At 43.5% G+C, this 18,882-nt stretch overlaps 1 protein-coding gene across 6 annotated transcripts in view; it reads right to left on the minus strand.

Annotated features, from left to right (window-relative positions):
- Window positions 1–15,169: 15,169 nt before the first annotated feature.
- The window catches only part of LYAR (Ly1 antibody reactive), a 99,260-nt gene continuing 95,547 nt past the window's right edge, over window positions 15,170–18,882 (minus strand). For all 6 annotated transcript variants that reach the window (XM_029591051.1, XM_029591031.1, XM_029591070.1 and 3 more), the window contains exon 9: window positions 15,170–16,014. In XM_029591051.1, the coding sequence (XP_029446911.1) occupies window positions 15,877–16,014 (138 nt within the window). In that variant the 3' untranslated portion in view covers window positions 15,170–15,876. The remainder of the gene's footprint in view (window positions 16,015–18,882) is intronic.

The following is an 18,882-nucleotide window of genomic DNA, read 5'->3' on the forward strand; positions in this document are numbered from 1 at the left end:
CACCAATGCATATACCAAGCCATGCACTGTATGTACACCCAATTAGCACACACTTGTTTTTGACACAAGCAATCTTGTGCTTCCATTCTTTACAATGGATGCTACAGCTATGCTAATGTGTAGGTGAGGAGAAAATGGCCTCAAGCATTGTAACCAAACATTCCACCTTGGCCTAATACTGTTCATTCATTCAGTTGAGATAGGGGTGTGAAAATTGGTAGCGTCAGAGCTCAGATATGCTGTGCCACTTTGCCGGATGAGTAGATATCTGCCTATACAATACACTTCTCCCCCATCCCCGGCACCTGAGGTATTCCTACCCAGTAGCTTGAGTGGGCCTATTTGCTTTGGTATTGAGGGGTATTCCTGGTTGAAAGAGCTTCAGCTGCTGGGGAGGCTGTAGTTTTTTTGGGGGGGAGGTAATATAAACTTATTTTGGGGATACAGGGATGGAGGGAAGGAGGAGGACAAATGGTGCCATCATGTTCACCAGATTAATGGGTTGAGGGGCAGGTCTGGGCCATCAGGTTAATGAGATCTGGGTGTAGGGAGGGTATAGCAGGAGATCTGCCAGGACCCCTAGTTGATGTTCTCTTTTTCTAAACAGAGGCCTATTTATCCACTTATATGTAGAAGATATCTTGGTAACTAGACAATGAATGTGCCACATAAGGCCTCATCACTTGAGGCTTACTATACCATATGTTCACACTGGTTGGTTAGGCCTACAGCAAACCTGCCTTATGTAGCTGCATACATTTTTGGTGTATAGATTAGATAGCACTTTTATCCTGCTGATTATAGGGCACAAGTTCTGCTGCTAACTATAGCCGCATCACTTGTCCACTACCCAGCCTAATGATTATACACCTCTATCTATTTGCAGCCTGCTAGAAGACTGTGTCATTCCAAAAAGTGGCCTCTATGATAAGTTCATAGAGGCCATTTTGAGACAACTGTGGATGAGTCATGGAGGTATGGAGGATAGAGATTCCCCACTGCCCAAGAGCAGATAGTGATGAGAACTGCTGTTGCTTGGGAACAGGCAGACATGAACAGACTGGCTTCCATCCCAGTATTGCCTTGAGTTGTTGATCTGTACATACCTATTATCTAAGACTGATCTCTATGTGAGATTATATCTTTTTTAATTAAGTGTCTTTTAAGTGTAGTGAGGTCACAAATTAAGGGGCCCTAAGTAATCTCTTGTGGGGTGATTAGTGTCACATCATCTACTACTAGACAAGATTTACATGTATATTACATACACTCTGGGTCTGGAATCTGCAGCTACACATTTCTGCTCCTTTGAGATGAATAAGACCTAGTGCTTTATGTAGTTTTCAAGTACACTTCTGACTAAAGACTTATTTGATGACAGCATTCAGTGCTAGACCCAGAGAGAAGGCCCATTGTTTGCTCTGAGGTGATAGATCACTATGGATGAAACCAGTGATTTGTTACAGTTGCACTGTGATATTTGCATAACTGTACAACCTATTGGTCACCACTAGAGTGAAGACATTACTAAAGCACCTCTAGCCAAGCATTTCTACACCTCTTCCACTGGACAGCATATGGAGGTGAATACTAGCTAGATAGTGCCCATCTCATATACATACCCATGTACCCAGAGTTAGCTAAGAATATGCTTTCTGGAGAAGGCAACACGAGCAACTTGGGAAGCTCCACAGTAGGGAGTTTCCTGTTTTTTCTTGCTGTCTTTGTTAGAAGCATATAATGAGCTTTCAGTTTTAGAGCCTAGACCACATGGTCTTGCATGTGAAAAATGTGTCTAGTTGTAATGGCCAATGGCACTCTAGCATGCAAGGACATGTGGGTCCCAAACCTTTTACCTAATGAACCCTTAAGACAAAAACCACACAATAAAAAGACACAGCCAGAGAGTGAAGTTTCAAAGCATATGACCACTTTATTAAACAACAATTGTAGTTTAATAAAGTGGTCAACAAAGCAAGTCAACATCTTTGGTAATCACATTCTGTAAGGACAAGAAATCAAAGAACACATGATACTGCAATTGAAATAACCAGCACATTTAGTCGAGACATGTACATAAATTGTTACAAATGGAAACATGATATTTACAGCATTAAGACCTTATCCTTTTGCAAAATCATGATTACTGCAAAGAGCCTAGAAAGCGAATGTGGCAACCCAATAGCTATAGTACAGCTCTAATGTTAGAGCTGATGCCAGCACAACTATGTGATGGCAAAAGTAGGCTCAGACAGTCCATGTTGAAAGAGTGCACTCAAATGAGACAGCCTAAGGGTCACAGCAGAAAAATTTAAGAAGGCCCAGATAGTCAATGTTGAAAGAGTACATTCTAAGGGGTCAGTCTAAAGGCCATGGCAGCAGTTTAAGTAGCAGACAGCAGGACCAGAACCGGTCAGCGCAGCATAGAGGCAGCAGAACCAGGACCAGTGAAGGCAGAATGGAGGCAGCAGGACCAGGACTGGAGAGCGCAGCATGGAAGCAGGAATTCCAGGAGATGAGACAGCAGCATGGAGGCAGCAGCAGGCTGAGATGAGATGAGATACCAGCATGGAGGCAGCAGCAAGATGAAATGAGATGAGACACCAGCTGCAGGACCGTGAATGGAGATTGCACCAAGGAGGCAGGACTATGAGCAGAGCATAGAGGAGGGCATAACAAGTAAGCAGCAGAACACAGGCAGACAGTAGACCATCCCCATCAGAAAGCTGGCACAGGAACTCTGTAGTCAGGATGGGCCTAGCAGGAGTCTTTCATCTAGCTGGACAGGAATACTTTACAGAGGACTGGCCTGGCTTGTTTGGACAAGTCATCTCTGAGTTAATTTTTTTAACCTTTACAACTTTACACCTTGGGAGTCTCATGGGCATTTTCCTTGCTGGGCTTTTGGCTGGTTCGGGCTCTTTGGAGGGCCTACACTAGGGCCATCCTGAGGGCTGGGTACTGCTGCATGAAGTGGATTCTTGGGAGAATGGGGATGGCATGGTGCAGGCTCTGGCATTCTTGGAATAAGTTGTGTTTTGGTGGATGTCAAGTTGTTGATGGAGGTGGAGATGGTAATTAGGCCCTGCATAAGGGCTGCTGTCTGTGTCTGCAGGAATTTGGGGTGGGCTACCTGAGCTCTCCTCAACTGCACCAGCTCTGCCCATATATGATGTAGGTGGAACCCATGTATCCTCTCGATGTTGTCAAGTATGTTGTGGACAGTCTGCTCCATGCTGCTGGTGCTGCAGGTACTATGGTTGGTGGTGGCTGAGGCTCTGTCTGTGGCAACAGAAATGGCATGTCTGGGATGGTGAGCTGCTCTAGCTGGCTCTCAGATGCATCCTGCTGGTAATGTGGTATGCCAAAGGCAGGTGGGAACTGGCCGTCTTTCCCTCCATGGCTGGGATGTCACATCCATGAAGCTGGAGAGGTTGAGACAAGACTCAAGCTGTAGGGATGAGCCAAGGTTTGTTGTAGCTGGTGCTGTTCTGGTGACTGCTGCTGTTCCTCCTCCTCTTTCTCACTCCACTGGGCCTGGGTATCAAGCTGCAAGCTGAGAGCTGGTGCTACGCTGCTGGTCCCTGGGACTTCATGACTGGGACTGGCAGAGTCATAGGTAAGAGCTGTAACTTTATGTACACCAATAATATTTTACTTAAATTTAAATGTTTTTATTTTTCTTAATATTTTATGTATATTTAATTTTGATGACTTTTAAGCATTCTAAGCACTCTTATGTATGTAATGTATTATAATAGGAAGTGAACTGTGATTAGCTATTCTTATACAAATGCTGTAAACCGTTATCATGGAACCATTACCAAATGACGGTATATAAAAACTTGTAAATAAATAAAAGAAGAAAACAAAGAAAAACAAAGAAAAAGACATATGTATGATTGCTAAGAAGTACATATGTACTTTTTGGCATAAGAGGTGTTCTTTGTATCAAGCAATTTGAGCATTTTATGCCAAAATATGTAGATATCTGTAGCAGACTTGACATTTACAGGTGAGGTGAACTTTCCAGCCCTGGCTCACTTCGTGTATAGGACCTCATCCATCCTCTCGAAAACATCTGGGCCCAGCCATTGAATTAGGTGCTCCTCCATGGGGTCAGGACTATCGGGCAAGGGCCTCCTCCTCCTGTCTGGTGCTGGTATCTGTTGTGGCTCATCATCTTGTCTTTCAGCTGGGTCTTTATGTCACAGTAGTGGTGGGCCACCTGTTCTCTACTCCTCTTGATTCTGCTGCACCAGGATATGGCCTGGGCGATGGTGCACCATATCTGGCTCTTGGCTGCCTTGGATGTCTTCACTGCATGGTTCCCAAACAGCATGTTGCAGTGCTCAAGGACCCCAGTGATAAGCATCTCATTGTGCTACAAGTTCAGCGTTGAGGACAAAGATGAGTCCAACCTGCTGCTTGGCTGCCAGATAAGCGGGTTGCCACTTCCACTTCCAGAGAAGTGTCACTTTCCTCGCTCTCGCTGCCACTCCCTACTCCCCTCCATTCCTCCCTCCCTCTCCTGCAACTGCCCTGCCAACTCCCTCTCCCCACCCTCTCTGTCTATCCATACCCTGCCTTCCTCCTCTCTCCACATTCTCCTGCCTATCCCCTTCCACCTTCTCCTATCCCTTCCTTCCTATGTCTACTCCTGTCCCTACTCCTACTCCTTCTAACACTCCTGACTCCTCTTCTTCCTCTTCTCCTGCCTCCTGCTCTTCTCCTCCCTCCTCCTCTCCCTCCACTCCTCATGCCTCTCCTTGCCTTTTTCCCCATGCCTTCTATGCTCCATCCTCTCCATCACTCCATATTCCTTTACCATGCCTCTGCACTACACCACTCTTCTGCACTCCTCCTCACTCCTCCACACTCCTTCACCATCATTTCTCCACTCCTCCACCACTCCTCACTTTTCCACCACTCCTCCACTACCACACAAAGACAAACTTGACAAGTACACAAAAATTTCCACACACAGATAAAGACAAGAGACTAAGATAAAGGTAAACAGGTGAGAACACAAAACAGGACAACTCACTCAGAAATCGCCATGAACTCCAAACATTAAACTCCACTAAACTCCAAGAACTCACTTCCTCTCCTCTCTCTCCCATGCCTGATACAGCTTCAAAGAGGCAACTGCAGGAAGCCGGTATATATAAACAAAAAAAAAAAATGCCAGATGTAAAATGACAAGCGAAACATAAAATGATACGTTACTGTGTCATGCAACACGATAATGTGTTGCATGACACAATATATTATCATGAGTTGTGAAACTTTCCTACGCAACGCGGTATGTCATAAATTTCCCTTATCTTGCCCATTTTTTTTTATCACGGATGCTAACAAGTTATATTTCTGCTTTATTTATTGCATTTTGATGAATGTAGGTCTAAGTTTGTACCTAAGGCAATAGAGGGTGAAGTGAATTATCCAAGGTCACAAGGAGCGGCAGCATGATTTGAACTCTGGTTTTCCTGGTTTGTAGCCCAATTCTGTGCATTAAAATGTCAAATAGCGCACAGAATTGCACTTGTGAAATTTTCCACTCACTGTCATTTTATTGCATGGAGTTTTGCATTTGTAGACATATGCAAAATCACTAATGAGCTGAAAATATCATGCAAATCAACATGAGCAAAATTATGTCTGAAAAACTTCTCAAAAGCAATATTTTTGTGGAATTTAACTACTCTTCAATGAAGTTTGTTGCAATAAAGTCTGTGATGTTGCAGGAACTTTAATCAGTGCTGGTGGTAGAATGTGCAGCTGCCCTATGCGTCATCACCACATCATGTGATCTTTCTCTCTCATGCCCCGCAAAATGCACTTCACAGCTCCATTTGCATACGCAATCTCAGCCTCCTTCCATTTCAAAAATGCCGCCCTTGCATCAAATTATGGTACCCCACCTGCTTTCGGAGCCCTAGGCAACCACCTAGTCTGTCTAATGGTCCCACTGGCCCTGACTAACCCAGAAAAAAGCCCCCCAAATTGTTTGTATATTGAGTTGGTAATGAGTGGAATTGTTCAAGTATTACCAGCAAATTATATGGAAAATTCAGTAGTTTGGTACTTTGGCATCTGAATTTGAATTATGATTGTAAATTTAAGTGAATACCTAATGCAAGAACAAACTGGAAAAGCAGACTAGTCTCAAACAATGTGCTCCTCTCTAGAAAATGCTTTTGATTTGGAGGACTAACATTTTTGAATGAGTAACTTTCTACATACTATGCAACATTTCTAATGGAATATTTTTGAAAAAACTATCTGAGTTACACACGGGGAGGTAATTTTCAAAGAAGTTACATGAATAAATGTAACATACTATTCTAGCAATTTTCAAAAGTCCATTTACACCCTTAAAGTGCACTTAAGCACATAAAAGCTATTAACAATTCAATCTGAGATTCCTTGCACCTCCAAAAAAGCTTTTTTTTGGAATATTAAATATCAAACAATCCCAACTCCAAAAATATTCCGTATGATTATTCTTAATTAATATTCTTGTGCTTTCTCAATCTGAGACGTTATCTCTTTATTTTTATTGCAATGTCAAGATCTCAAACCAAATATCATTAAAGGAGAAGGTGGAATGTTTCATAAATTTTATAACATTACTACCATGTAATGTAATGAATAGTTTAATCATAAACTCTCCACCTCCGTCCTCTTATTTTTTTATTTTATGAAATGTGCGCTATATCTGAATTAAAATGAATGTCTTTAGAATTTTTTCTGTTTCTCCAAATATTTTAACGGCACAATCGTTGTTATAGTCGGTGATGTATATATTTTCAAATGTTCTTTTAATCGCCGCTGTGCTGTCGTCTCCTTTGGATTGTACTCCTGAACTTTTCATTTGAACCATTCTTAGATCTTTATAAATTACTCAAGCCATGAATGTTTCCTCCATTTTTTGCTTGCTCGGAGACAAAGCTTATGTGCTCTTGAAATTGCAATAAAAATAAAGAGATAACGTCTCAGATTGAGAAAGCACAAGAATATTAATTAAGAATAATCATATGGAATATTTTTGGAGTTGGGATTGATTAACAATTCAATGGGATATACTGTAGCAATTTTCAAAAGCCCATTTACATGTGTAAAGTGCATTTACACATGTAAAAGCTAGTTTTCAGAATGTAAATCCTTTTGAAAATTATCCCCCAGGAAGCATAAATTTCAAAAGACATCTGTGGCTAAAGTCATGCTTTAACTGTAAAAAAAGGTTCTTTACAAAATTATGTAACCACTATGTGCATAAAATTAGATGCATGCACGGTGTATGCACATAATTTTACTCTCAGGGGAGGCATTCCAAGGGATGAAGTTGGGCAGAGTTGGGACTTATGCAGATACTTTTTTACTTTAAAAAGTATGCATGTAAATTCTCTCAGTAAAACTACATGATAATAGGTGAATTATATGCATAGTTTTGCTCGGATAATTTTCAAAGTGGATTTATGCATGTAAATTGAACTTTGAAAATAGGTGTAAATTATATGCATATATGACTGCTAACTTATGCATAATGTTACAAAATTACCACCTAAAGGTATGTGTTTAACAAAACTCAGTTATTCTGCACTTTTTGTAAATTCATTTTACATAGTAATACTATGAGATAACACTAATTAAAGTTACTCTATCGTCCTTTTTCTTTCTTTAAGCAAGAATGGAATTCAATTTCTACTAAAATTAGTCTATGAATTCTACTTATACTGCATTTCTGAGAAAGGATTATGGGCTATTGATATATGTCATGCATCATATATCAAATTACCATAACACACCAGAGATATTCATGTGGAGACAGCATTTAGCTACACAATTGCTCTTGTGAATGTTATACTTTGATGTGATAAACCAGGTACAAAAGGTATACTCCCTCAAAGAGTAGAGAGGCATGGGAGTGGCATTCTAGTAGAAATCAGTGTCTGCTCAACCAACATGAAACTCAGCAGTTGCAAGTTCCACACCACACTCTCATTTCACATTAAAGCACAACATTTTTCTTTCTGTCATTTTGTCTGTGATATGTGGTCACAGATAGTTGGATGGATATGATCTCCCCATATCATTCTCTTACTATGATTCATACAAGAATGATTAAAAGAACAGTTAATAAGAAGTATAATGGTGTGAGAAACCATTTTTATTAGCAGTTTCCCCTCAACAGCAAGTCAGGGCAAAATGTTAATTACACTGCAGCACAGACTGAGTTTTATCTCAGATCTATTTATATAATATTAATATAACAGTAGTAGAAAATTCATGTTTAGATTATTCAGCTGGCAACTGAAATAAAACAGGAATGGTCGGGTCTGGTCTTAGTGTGTGTGTGAGTGCGGGTGTATGTGTGTAGTAAGGTGGGGAGGCCCATTGAAATTATGAAAGGAGCAGGATGGAACAAGACCTTAGACTGAAATAAAAACATTTAAGATTTCCTAGGTGATCTAGAAGAAACTCACATGAACATAGGTGCACTCAAGGCAGACCCACTCTTTACTGTTCAGCTCAACCACTATGATTTCTTGTCTGAAAGAATATGAAAAGCACTAGCTTGATTCTGCCAAATTTTGAACCTGTGTAAGTGGCCAAATAACTGGCAATATTCAACATTTCACATTTTTTCTGATACCAAAAAATATTCAGTCTGAATTTTTAACTCCAAACATTTTCTATTATGCGGAGTAGTGGGAGGGACCCTACAGGCACTCTTTCGTACTCCTAATTCTACCCCATAACCACAAATTTAAAAGATTCTGTAAAATTCTCAGGTGTCTCCTGCATGTGGCACAAGTGCTTCCAGTCTGAAAAACCCACTCACCATGAGCCTGCAGAGGTGCAATTCCATAGGAATCTGAGGGACCCCATATTACACCTCCTACACTTCTCAGAAAATGGTAGAAACTTTAGATGAGATTGCTCCTTGGAAGGTAGTGAGAAAGAAGAGAGCACATACTGTGCTTTTGTTCATGGAAACTTCAGTGTTCAAAAAGAAAGGTTAGAGCATTAGACAGGAGATAGGTAAAATCTAAGGGGCGGATTTTAAAAGGCCTGCGCGCATAAATCCTTCCGGATTTACGCGTGTAGGGCCCTCATGCCCCTATTTTGCATAGGCCGCCGGCGCGCGTAAAGCCCCGGGACGCGCATAAGTCCCGGGGCTTTCGAAAAGGGGCGGGAGGGGGCGTGTCCGGGGCATTCCCGAAACGATGCGGCGTTTCGGGGGCGTGCCGCGGCGTTTCGGGGGCGGGCCCGGGGGCGTGGCTGAGGCCTCCGGACCAGCCCCCGGGACCGGAGGACGGAGCGGGGCTGCCGGCCGGCGCGCGCAAAGTTACGCCTGCTTTCAGCAGGCGTAACTTTGCCGACAAAGGTAGGGGGGGGTTTAGATAGGGCTTGGGGGGGGGGGGGGGTTAGGTAGGGGATGGGAGGGGAAGGTGGGGGGAGGGCGAAGGAAAGTTCCCTCCGAGGCCGCTCCGAAATCGGAGCAGCCTCGGAGGGAACAGATAGCGCCGCTGGGCTCGGTGCGCGCAGATTGCACAAATGTGCACCACCTTGCGCGTGCCGACCCCGGATTTTATAAGCTACGCGCGTATCTTATAAAATCCAGCATACTTTTGTTCGCACCTGGTGCGCGAACAAAAGTACGCGATCGTGTATTTTTTAAAGATCTACCCCTAAGGATCTAAGCAGAAAGTCTGTGGCGAGGGATAGCTAATTGCTACTATAAGGAAACAGTCAAAGCTAAAAAGATTATTTTTCCAAAAGCTGATAATAGACATAAAAAAATGTTTCTAACTGATAAGAGATTGCTGGGATCAGAGGTTGTTGGGTGTAAACCAAAATTGGTAGTAGAATGGACTGTTTTAAATAAAATTGTGAAACCATTTTTTGCAAAAAAAAATTAGGGGAAATTCTCAGCATTCTTTATTTTTAAAAGTTTGTTTGTAGGAAGTATGGACTACTGGAGCCTGAAGCTCGTTCACTCTGCTGAGGTTATTGCTATTAAAATAATACTTTCCATTAAAAAATTGAGGTGAACTATTGCTAAGAGTTCAAATGGAGAATAGATTAAAGCAGAAAGTACTACATTAAGATCCCATTGCATAGGAAGAATTTTAAGAGGAGATTGACGGTAGAGCCTTGATGACTTTTGCAACTGTAGAATGGCAAGAGACTGGAAGACCTTCTAAGTGTTGGTTGTAAGCTGTAATAGTAATGGATTTAGTCTTCCATTGAAGAGATTGAGTATATATAGAAGCAGAATTGACGTGGAGCAGGTGGAAGGATCCTTCTTCTGAGCAGTACACCAAATGGAAAATCTTTTCCACTAAAAGGTGAACAAGCATCTGATAGAAGGCCTTCTCGCCACCAGAATTATTTTATTTCTATAGGAAAAGGCATCACTTGTACTATTTTGCTTTCACTATACATGCCATAAGTGCTAGAAATTGAAGGTTAGGGTGTGGAAGTAATCCATTGTACTATGTTACAAGATTTGGAAATATTTGAAGTTATACTAGAAAAGCAGTAGCTAGCCTTTGAAACCATGAAAAGCAAATTTGCCTTGGCCAGAAAAAGGCTATGAGAATAATTTCCCCTTTGTCCTTTCTTAACCTGAAGATCATTTTTTATATGAGAGAAATTGGTGTTCGGGTGAAGAGACCATTTATGAGGATGAAGATATTGACTCAGAGTCCACTAAGATTGTGCTTTCCTGGGAGGTAAATAACATGTAGCTGTATCTTTCTTAAGACTGTCCAATTCCGAACATTACATGTTTCCTTCCATAGTCTTGAAAAGCTTCCTTATTTTGTATATAATACATTGCTACTTGATAGTATGTTTGCATTTGAACTACTGTTCCTCTTAGCCATGGTTTGAAGACAAGAAGGGCTTTGAATATGACTTTTAGTTCTAAAAGGTTTATATGAAGTCTTTACTTTTGAATGGACCAATTCCCTTAGAGCCGATACAGTAAAGCGCGGCTACAGTTACCCTGTTTCTAACCCGCTGTGTACTCACAATTTGGCCGCATAAGTCTAACCCACGATTCACTGTTTTTACCGATCCTTACCGCTTCTTTAACTCAACGCGTATCCCTTTCCGCCTGCGGCATGTATATGTATGTAAACGATCCTATTAGCTATTCCCTCCCATACAGTAAAGTGCGCCCCGACTATCGCCTTTATAACCTGCTATCTTGCCGCGTCTTTAACCTACTAATTTACCGCCTACCCTGACCCTGGCGTTAGTGTGGTGAACTTAGCCGCCCAGTCCCAAACCAACCCAATCCACAGAAAAAAAATGCTTCTCGCACTTAGCCGCCCAGTCCCAAACCAACCCAATCCACAGAAAAAAAAAATGCTTCTCGCTCTTAGCCGCCCAGTCCCAAACCAACCCAATCCACAGAAAAAAAATGCTTCTCGCCCTTAGCCGCCCAGTCCCAACCCAACCCAATCCACAGAAAAAAAAATGCTTCTCGCTCTTAGCCGCCCAGTCCCAAACCAACCCAATCCACAGAAAAAAAATGCTTCTCGCCCTTAGCCGCCCAGTCCCAACCCAACCCAATCCACAGAAAAAAAATGCTTCTCGCCCTTAGCCGCCCAGTCCCAACCCAACCCAATCCACAGAAAAAAAATGCTTCTCGCCCTTAGCCGCCCAGTCCCGTCCCAACCCAATCCACAGAAAAAAAATGCTTCTCGCACTTAGCCGCCCAGTCCCAAACCAAACCAACCCAATCCAAGCCCCAGCAGAGAGAGATGAAATTTCACAGTCCCAAACTTTCCCCCAGCCCCCACTCACCTACCCTGGCCGTGGCCATGCAAGCCCCCAGCAGCAGCAGTAGAAGTAGAAGGGCGGCAAGAGAGAGCGGCTTCAGCAGCCCCGCCGGCGAAGGTGAATATGTGCATGCCTGTAGGTCCAATATGAGCGCTCAAGGCAGCGAAGGCGCATGCGCACACGCCGTGACCTCTGACATCCAGCCGGTCACAGCGGCTGGAGTTTCATATTGTGACCCCTAGTTTTACAGCTTCCTTTCCAATGGAAAAGATGTTATCTTTGTGCATCATTAATACCTTTCAAGAATTTGAAGGTCTACATCATATCTCACCTGTCTTTTCTCTCCTTCAGACTCATCTCCTTTAGTAGTCGTTCCATTAATTTTCCCCACCATGGTAAAGCTATCCAGCCTGTAGTTTCCATCCTCCTCCCTGCTACCAGCTTTATGAAGCAGGACCACAATCATCCTTCTCCACTCCTGCGGTACTACTCCTGTCTGCAAGGATCTATTGAACAGGTCTTTCAGTGGACCCTCCAACACTTCTCAGAGCTTCCTAAGTATCATCTAGCCCCATGGCCTTGTCTAATTTTAGTATTCCTTGTTCTACTCAAACACTTTCTTCTGTAAATGGGGATGCATTTACCCCACTTTCATCTGTATTCTTGCTAGCCAGCGACGGTCCTCCACCAATGTCTTTCTTAGTGAAAACCGAACTGAAGTTTTTGTTTAATATTTCTGCTATTTCTTCATTTTTCTTCACACTTTGCTTTTTGTCTCCTTTCATTCTTATAATGCCACTTCTGGTCTTCCTCTTTTCTCTGTTAAATCTGAAAAATGTTTTGTCACCATGCTTTAACTTTTTATGATGTTTTTCTTGAGTTGAGTGGAAGTGCCATTAGTGTGGGCAGGAGACATAATAGTAATCTTGTGGGTATATATCTCCCCCATGTAGAAGCTAGTAATGGATATCTCCCTTTGGTTTATAAAGCCCCACTACCATTTTACTTTGTGGATTCCATTGTTTCTTTTGTAGAGGCAGCATATCTTAGCTGTCCCCTGATTTTTCTGTTGCTCAAGTCTTAATGCCTCCATGGAGCCATTTATTTGGATGGGAGTTTCCTTCCATCCTCCCAGTCCATTTTACATCTGTAGATTGATTTCTTTGAGTTCAGAGTGCTCAGTAACTTGGGACTCAAGTTAATTTAACTTCTGCTTTACCATAAAATGGGAGAAGAGGAACCTGTGATCATCAAAATCCAAAAAGAAGGATGACTTACAGCCTTCCTGGATAGAGGAAGGAGAAAAGGAAAAAGAGTTGAAATGGACCCACAGAAGGTCCCCTGGAACATGTACTGGAGGTTTGGAGGAGAAATAGGTATCACCCTGATACAGAAATGGAGAGGAGGAGACAGACTTTGCCTTTCAAGAACTGTGAGGAAACTGGGAAGGTCAGAGGAGAAAAGAAGGAAAAGGTAGGAGACATATGACTATGTAGTATGAAATCTATCTTTTATATTTCACCTACTTGTTCAGAGTAGTTAAATCACAAGCAGATTGTGATAAATTGCAGGAAGACCTTGTGAGACTGGAAAATTGGGCATCAAAATGGCAGATGAAATTTAATGTGGATAAGTGCAAGGTGATGCATATAGGGAAAAATAACCCATGCTATAGTTACACAATGTTAGGTTCCATATTAAGTGCTACAACCCAAGAAAGAGATCTAGGCATCATAGAGGATAACACATTGAAATCGTCGGTTCAGCATGCTGCGGCAGTCAAAAAAGCAAACAGAATGTAGGGAAATATTAGAAAGGGAATGTGAATAAAACGGAAAATGCATTAATGCCTCTGTATCACTCCATGGTGAGACCGCACCTTGAATACTGTATACAATTCTGGTCGCCGCATCTCAAAAAAGATATAATTGCGATGGAGAAGGTACAGATAAGGGCTCCCAAAATGATAAGGGGAATGGAACAGCTCCCCTATGAGGAAAGACTAAAGAGGTTAGGACTTTTCAGCTTGGAGAAGAGACGACTGAGGGGGGATATGATAGAGGTGTTTAAAATCATGAGAGGTCTAGAACGGGTAGATGTGAATCGGTTATTTACTCTTTCGGATAATAGAAAGACTAGGGGGCACTCCATGAAGTTAGCATGTGGTACATTTAAAACTAATCGGAGAAAGTTCTTTTTTACTCAACGCACAATTAAACTCTGGAATTTGTTGCTAGAGGATGTGGTTAGTGCAGTTAGTATAGCTGTGTTTTAAAAAGGATTGGATAGGTTCTTGGAGGAGAAGTCCATTACCTGCTATTAATTAAGTTGACTTAGAAAATAGCCACTGCTATTACTAGCAACGGTAACATGGAATAGACTTAGTTTTTGGGTACTTGACAGGTTCTTATGGCCTGGATTGGCCTCTGTTGGAAACAGGATGCTGGGCTTGATGGACCCTTGGTCTGACCCAGTATGGCATGTTCTTATGTTCCTATGATACAGAGCTTCAGATACCTGAGAGGTTTTATTGATGCACAATCAACAATAAACAATAAGGCGCGCAAAGCCCCGGGACGCGCATAAGTCCCGGGGCTTTGCTTGGAGGGTGTGCCAGGGGCGGCGCGGCATTCGGGGGCGTTTCGGGGAAGGGGCTGCGGGCGTGGTGCCGGCCCGGGGGCGTGGCCGAGGCCTCTGAACAAGCCCCCGGGGCCAGGGAATGGCCCGCCGGCAGGCGTAACTTTCTTAACAAAGGTAGGGGGGGATATAGGGGTGGGTTAGGTAGGGGAAGGTGGGGGGGGTGCCGGAAAAAAGGTTCCCGATTTCGGAGCGGCCTCGGAAGGAACGGAGACAGGCTGCTCGGCTCGGTGCATGCAGGTTGCACAATTGTGCACCCCCCTGCGTGCGCTGACCCTGTATTTTATAACATGCACATGGCAGCGAGCGCATGTTATAAAATCGGGCGTAGATTTGTTCGCGCCGGGTTGCGCGAACAAATCTACGCCTGCGCATAACTTTAAAAATCTACCCCATTATGTTTACATGTTTTTAATATACATTTTTAAATGTTTTTTTAAATGTGTTTTTTGACTGTGACGTATGGTTTCCCCTTTTTTTCTTTTTTGCTCATTTTTGTTTTTGTGCTTTTTTTTTGTCTTTGTGTGTCCTTTTCTCCCTTTTTTGGGGGGGAATATAGTTTGTTACAGTTATTTGTCATGTTTTATGCATATTAGGAGGGATTAGAAGATGAGATTAGTAAATATAGATTTAAGCTGAATAATGTTTGTGAGGGTTTAAGATTCAGATGAGTTTATTTAGTTGAATGTATTAATTTTTTCACATAATAAAGACTGTCAACATTTTTTTCATTGAATCAATTAGTGAGCACCATTTTTTTTTTTTTATGACTATGGATTTGTATGTCTATTATATATTGTGAAGACAGCCCTTAGCGGTATTTTGTAGGTTTGTTGTGTTAGACTGAATTATGTAACAAATTCATTCACAGACCATTTTGAATGATTTTATTTTGACACAGTGAAGGAAACCCCGGGCAAGTTTAAGAGCTACTGAAGTCTAAGGCCTCTAATATTTGCAGAAATGCTTCTACAATTTGTAAATCACAGTTCTTGTTGTCAGAAGTGGCCATCTTCACTATACCATGCTGGCTAGGCTACAGTATGATACTCATATTACTATGAAGTATTATTTTTAAATTGTCTTCATTCTTAGAAATGGGACAAACTTCATTAGGCATATTTTGTTATGTTCACAAAGTATTTCGACTGTCATATAAAACAACCAACAGCAATTTCTCTTTTATTGTCAGTTAAAAGAATTAAAGTATATTAGTTCTGCAAAAAATATATATATTTTCTGTATTAAAGGTAAACAATTAAAAACTTTCAGAGAATCAGATACAGTTAGACATATGGTTTACAATGTTTGTACATTTCATAAAAGAAGCATGGGGTAGGGGGGAGAAAGAGGAACAAGATCCTCAAGTCTTACTTTTTTTATTTTTTATTTTATGAAGGCCAAGCCTAATAATTGTCAAAATGTACTTGCAGTTTCCTACACCAAAAGTTTGACTTTCTCTTTTAAGACTTTAAATTTAGGATTGTTGCGGACTTTCTTGTTAAACGTAGCCAGAAGATCTTCTTCAGATTTATACAGTTTATCACCAGCCATTAAATAATATTGAGCTAAAACCTAAAACAAAAACAAGAATAAATAAATTCCTTAGCACTATTTCATTACTGGACTTTTTCCTTGTCAATATACACAGTTTATATCTCTTCCAAAACGTCAAACAAGGTAAAAAAAAAGCACCAAAGTCACAATTTTACTGAAAATAAAATAGCAATGGACTAACATTAAAGCTCTTCTACATGGCAGAATGCAATAATGTTGGTGCAGGTAAAAGAAAATTAGGTCTTACCTTCGTTAATTTTCGTTCCTGTAGTAGCAAGGATCAGTCCAGACTCCTGGGTTATGCCTCCGCACCAGCAGGTGGAAGCAGAGCAAAACTTGACAAGCTCTACTATATATACCAGGGTGCCACCCACAGCCTGTCAGTATTACTCAATGTCAAAGCAGTGGATATTCCCCATGTAACTAAACTATCTACACGAAGATCAACCGGGGAACCCTCGGGTCACTTCCCCCAAGAAGAACCAGACCCGGAAAAATAAATCGGGCGGGACTCTGGACTGATACTTGGTACTACAGGAACGAAAATTAACGAAGGTAAGACCTAATTTTCTTTTCCCTGTACGTACCGGATCAGTCCAGACTCCTGGGATGTACCAGAGCTCTCTACTTAGGGTGGGAAACGGAGAGGCCCGCTCTCAAGATGCCTGCTCCAAACTTTCCCGCTCCGGAATCTTGCACGTCTAATCTATGACGACGCGCAAACGTGTGTAACGATTTCCAAGTCGCTGCCCGGCAGATCTCTAGCGGTGAGATCTGCTGACACTCCGCCCAGGACGCCGCCTGAGACCGAGTAAAGGTGCCTTTAGACCCAAAGGTAGAGGGGCGACCTGCCAAAAGGTAAGCAGAATTGATTGTCTCCTTCACCCAGCGCGATATGGACGTCTTAGACGCCATATTACCCTTCTTAGGACCATTCCAAAGAACGAAAAGATGATCCGACATCCTGAAGGCATTTGTAACCTCAAGGTAGCGCAAGAGGACCCTACGCACATCCAGCTTCCTCAGGTCCTGGGAGGAAGTATCCGAGGGATCGAGATGGGGAAAAGCCGGGAGATCTACCGACTGATTCAGATGAAACGCCGAAACCACGGAAGGAAAGAAGGGACGGTCCGGAGAGTGATTCCAGACTCAGAAATCTGTAGGAAAGGTTCCCTACACGAAAGGGCCTGAAGTTCCGAGACCCTCCTGGCGGAGGTGATCGCTACCAGAAAAAACGCTTTCAACGTGAGATCCTTCAAGGTGGCCCTCTTCAATGGTTCAAAGGGGGGCTTACACAGGGCCCTGAGAACCAAATTTAAGTTCCAGGAAGGACAAGGAGACACGATTGGAGGGCGCAAACGTGTTGCCCCCTTTAGGAAACGTATCAGATCAGGATGGGAAGCTAATGACCGCCCTTCCATGGAACCTCGAAGACAACCCAGGGCTGCCACCTGAACCCGTAACAAACTACAGGACAGCCCCTTCGCCAAACCATCCTGCAGGAAAGACAAGATATCGGGAATGGTAGCCCGGGTAGGCCTAGCAACACACCAGGATTCAAAAACCTTCCAGACTCGCATATAGGACAGAGAAGTCGACACCTTGCGGGAACGTAGAAGGGTGGCCACCACCACGTCCGAATAACCTTTTCCTTTCAGACGGCGCCTTTCAAAAGCCATGCCGTTACACAAAAGCGATCAGTCTGATCGAAACAGACGGGTCCCTGATGTAGAAGATTCGGCAACGGCGGTAGCCGGAGCGGCGCTTCCACTGTCAGATTGACTAGGTCCGCAAACCATGGCCTTTGCGGCCACTCTGGAGCCACCAGGACAACCTCCGTGGGATGATTTTCTATGCGAAGCAGAACTTTGCCTATGAGGGGCCACGGAGGAAACACGTACAGGAGGATTGACGTTGGCCAGGGAAGCACCAGGGCGTCCACCCCCTCCGCTCCTGGTTCTCTGTGGCGGGCGAAGAAGCGCGGCGCCTTGGCATTCCGAAAGGTCGCCATCAGATCCATGGCCGGCCACCCCCATCTGGCGCAGATGAGCTGAAATGCGACGTCCACCAGTTCCCACTCGCCTGGGTCGAGTTGATGAAGGCTCAGAAAATCCGCCTGAATGTTGTCTACCCCTGCGATGTGGGATGCGGCGATGTGGAGAAGATGTCTCTCCGCCCACTGAATTAGCAGGCGAGCTTCTAAGGCCACTGGACGGCTCCGGGCCCCCCCCTGCCGATTGATATAGGCCACCGTGGTCGCATTATCTGACAAGATTCTGACTGATTTCCCCGAGACCAGGGGTAGAAACAGCCGTAATGCCAGACGCACTGCCCTGGTCTCCAAGCGATTAATCGACCAGCGCGACTGTCGCGGACCAGCGCCCCTGCACCGAATGCGGCAAGCAGACCGCTCCCCAACCGGAGAGACTCGCGTCTGTAGTGACCACTGTCCATTCTGTAGGACCACTGTAGGACGGAGCGCGCTACCACTGTCAGGGGTAGCGGCAGCTGGAATTGCTCGGAGACTGGACTCCAGCGGGAGAGTAACGCCGACTGCAAGGGACGCATGTGCGCAAAAGCCCACGGAACCAATTCCAATGTCGAGGCCATGGAGTCAATCAACTGTAAGTAGTCCCAGGCCGTTGGCGGCCGCATCTGTAGAAGAGCCTTGACCTGTCCTTGCAGCTTGCGGCAGCGGTCCAAGGAGAGGAAAACCCTGCCTTGGCGTGTGTCGAATAACGATCCCAAAAATTCCAGAGATTGTGAGGGTTGAAGATGACTCTTGGCCGTATTGACCACCCAGCCGAGCGAGTGCAAAAGGTGCAGGGCTCGTTGAACTGCGGCCCGACAGAGCTCCTCTGACTTGGCACGAATCAACCAATCGTC

The sequence above is a fragment of the Rhinatrema bivittatum genome, chromosome 1 (assembly GCF_901001135.1).
Source record: "Rhinatrema bivittatum chromosome 1, aRhiBiv1.1, whole genome shotgun sequence".
NCBI lineage: Eukaryota > Metazoa > Chordata > Amphibia > Gymnophiona > Rhinatrematidae > Rhinatrema > Rhinatrema bivittatum.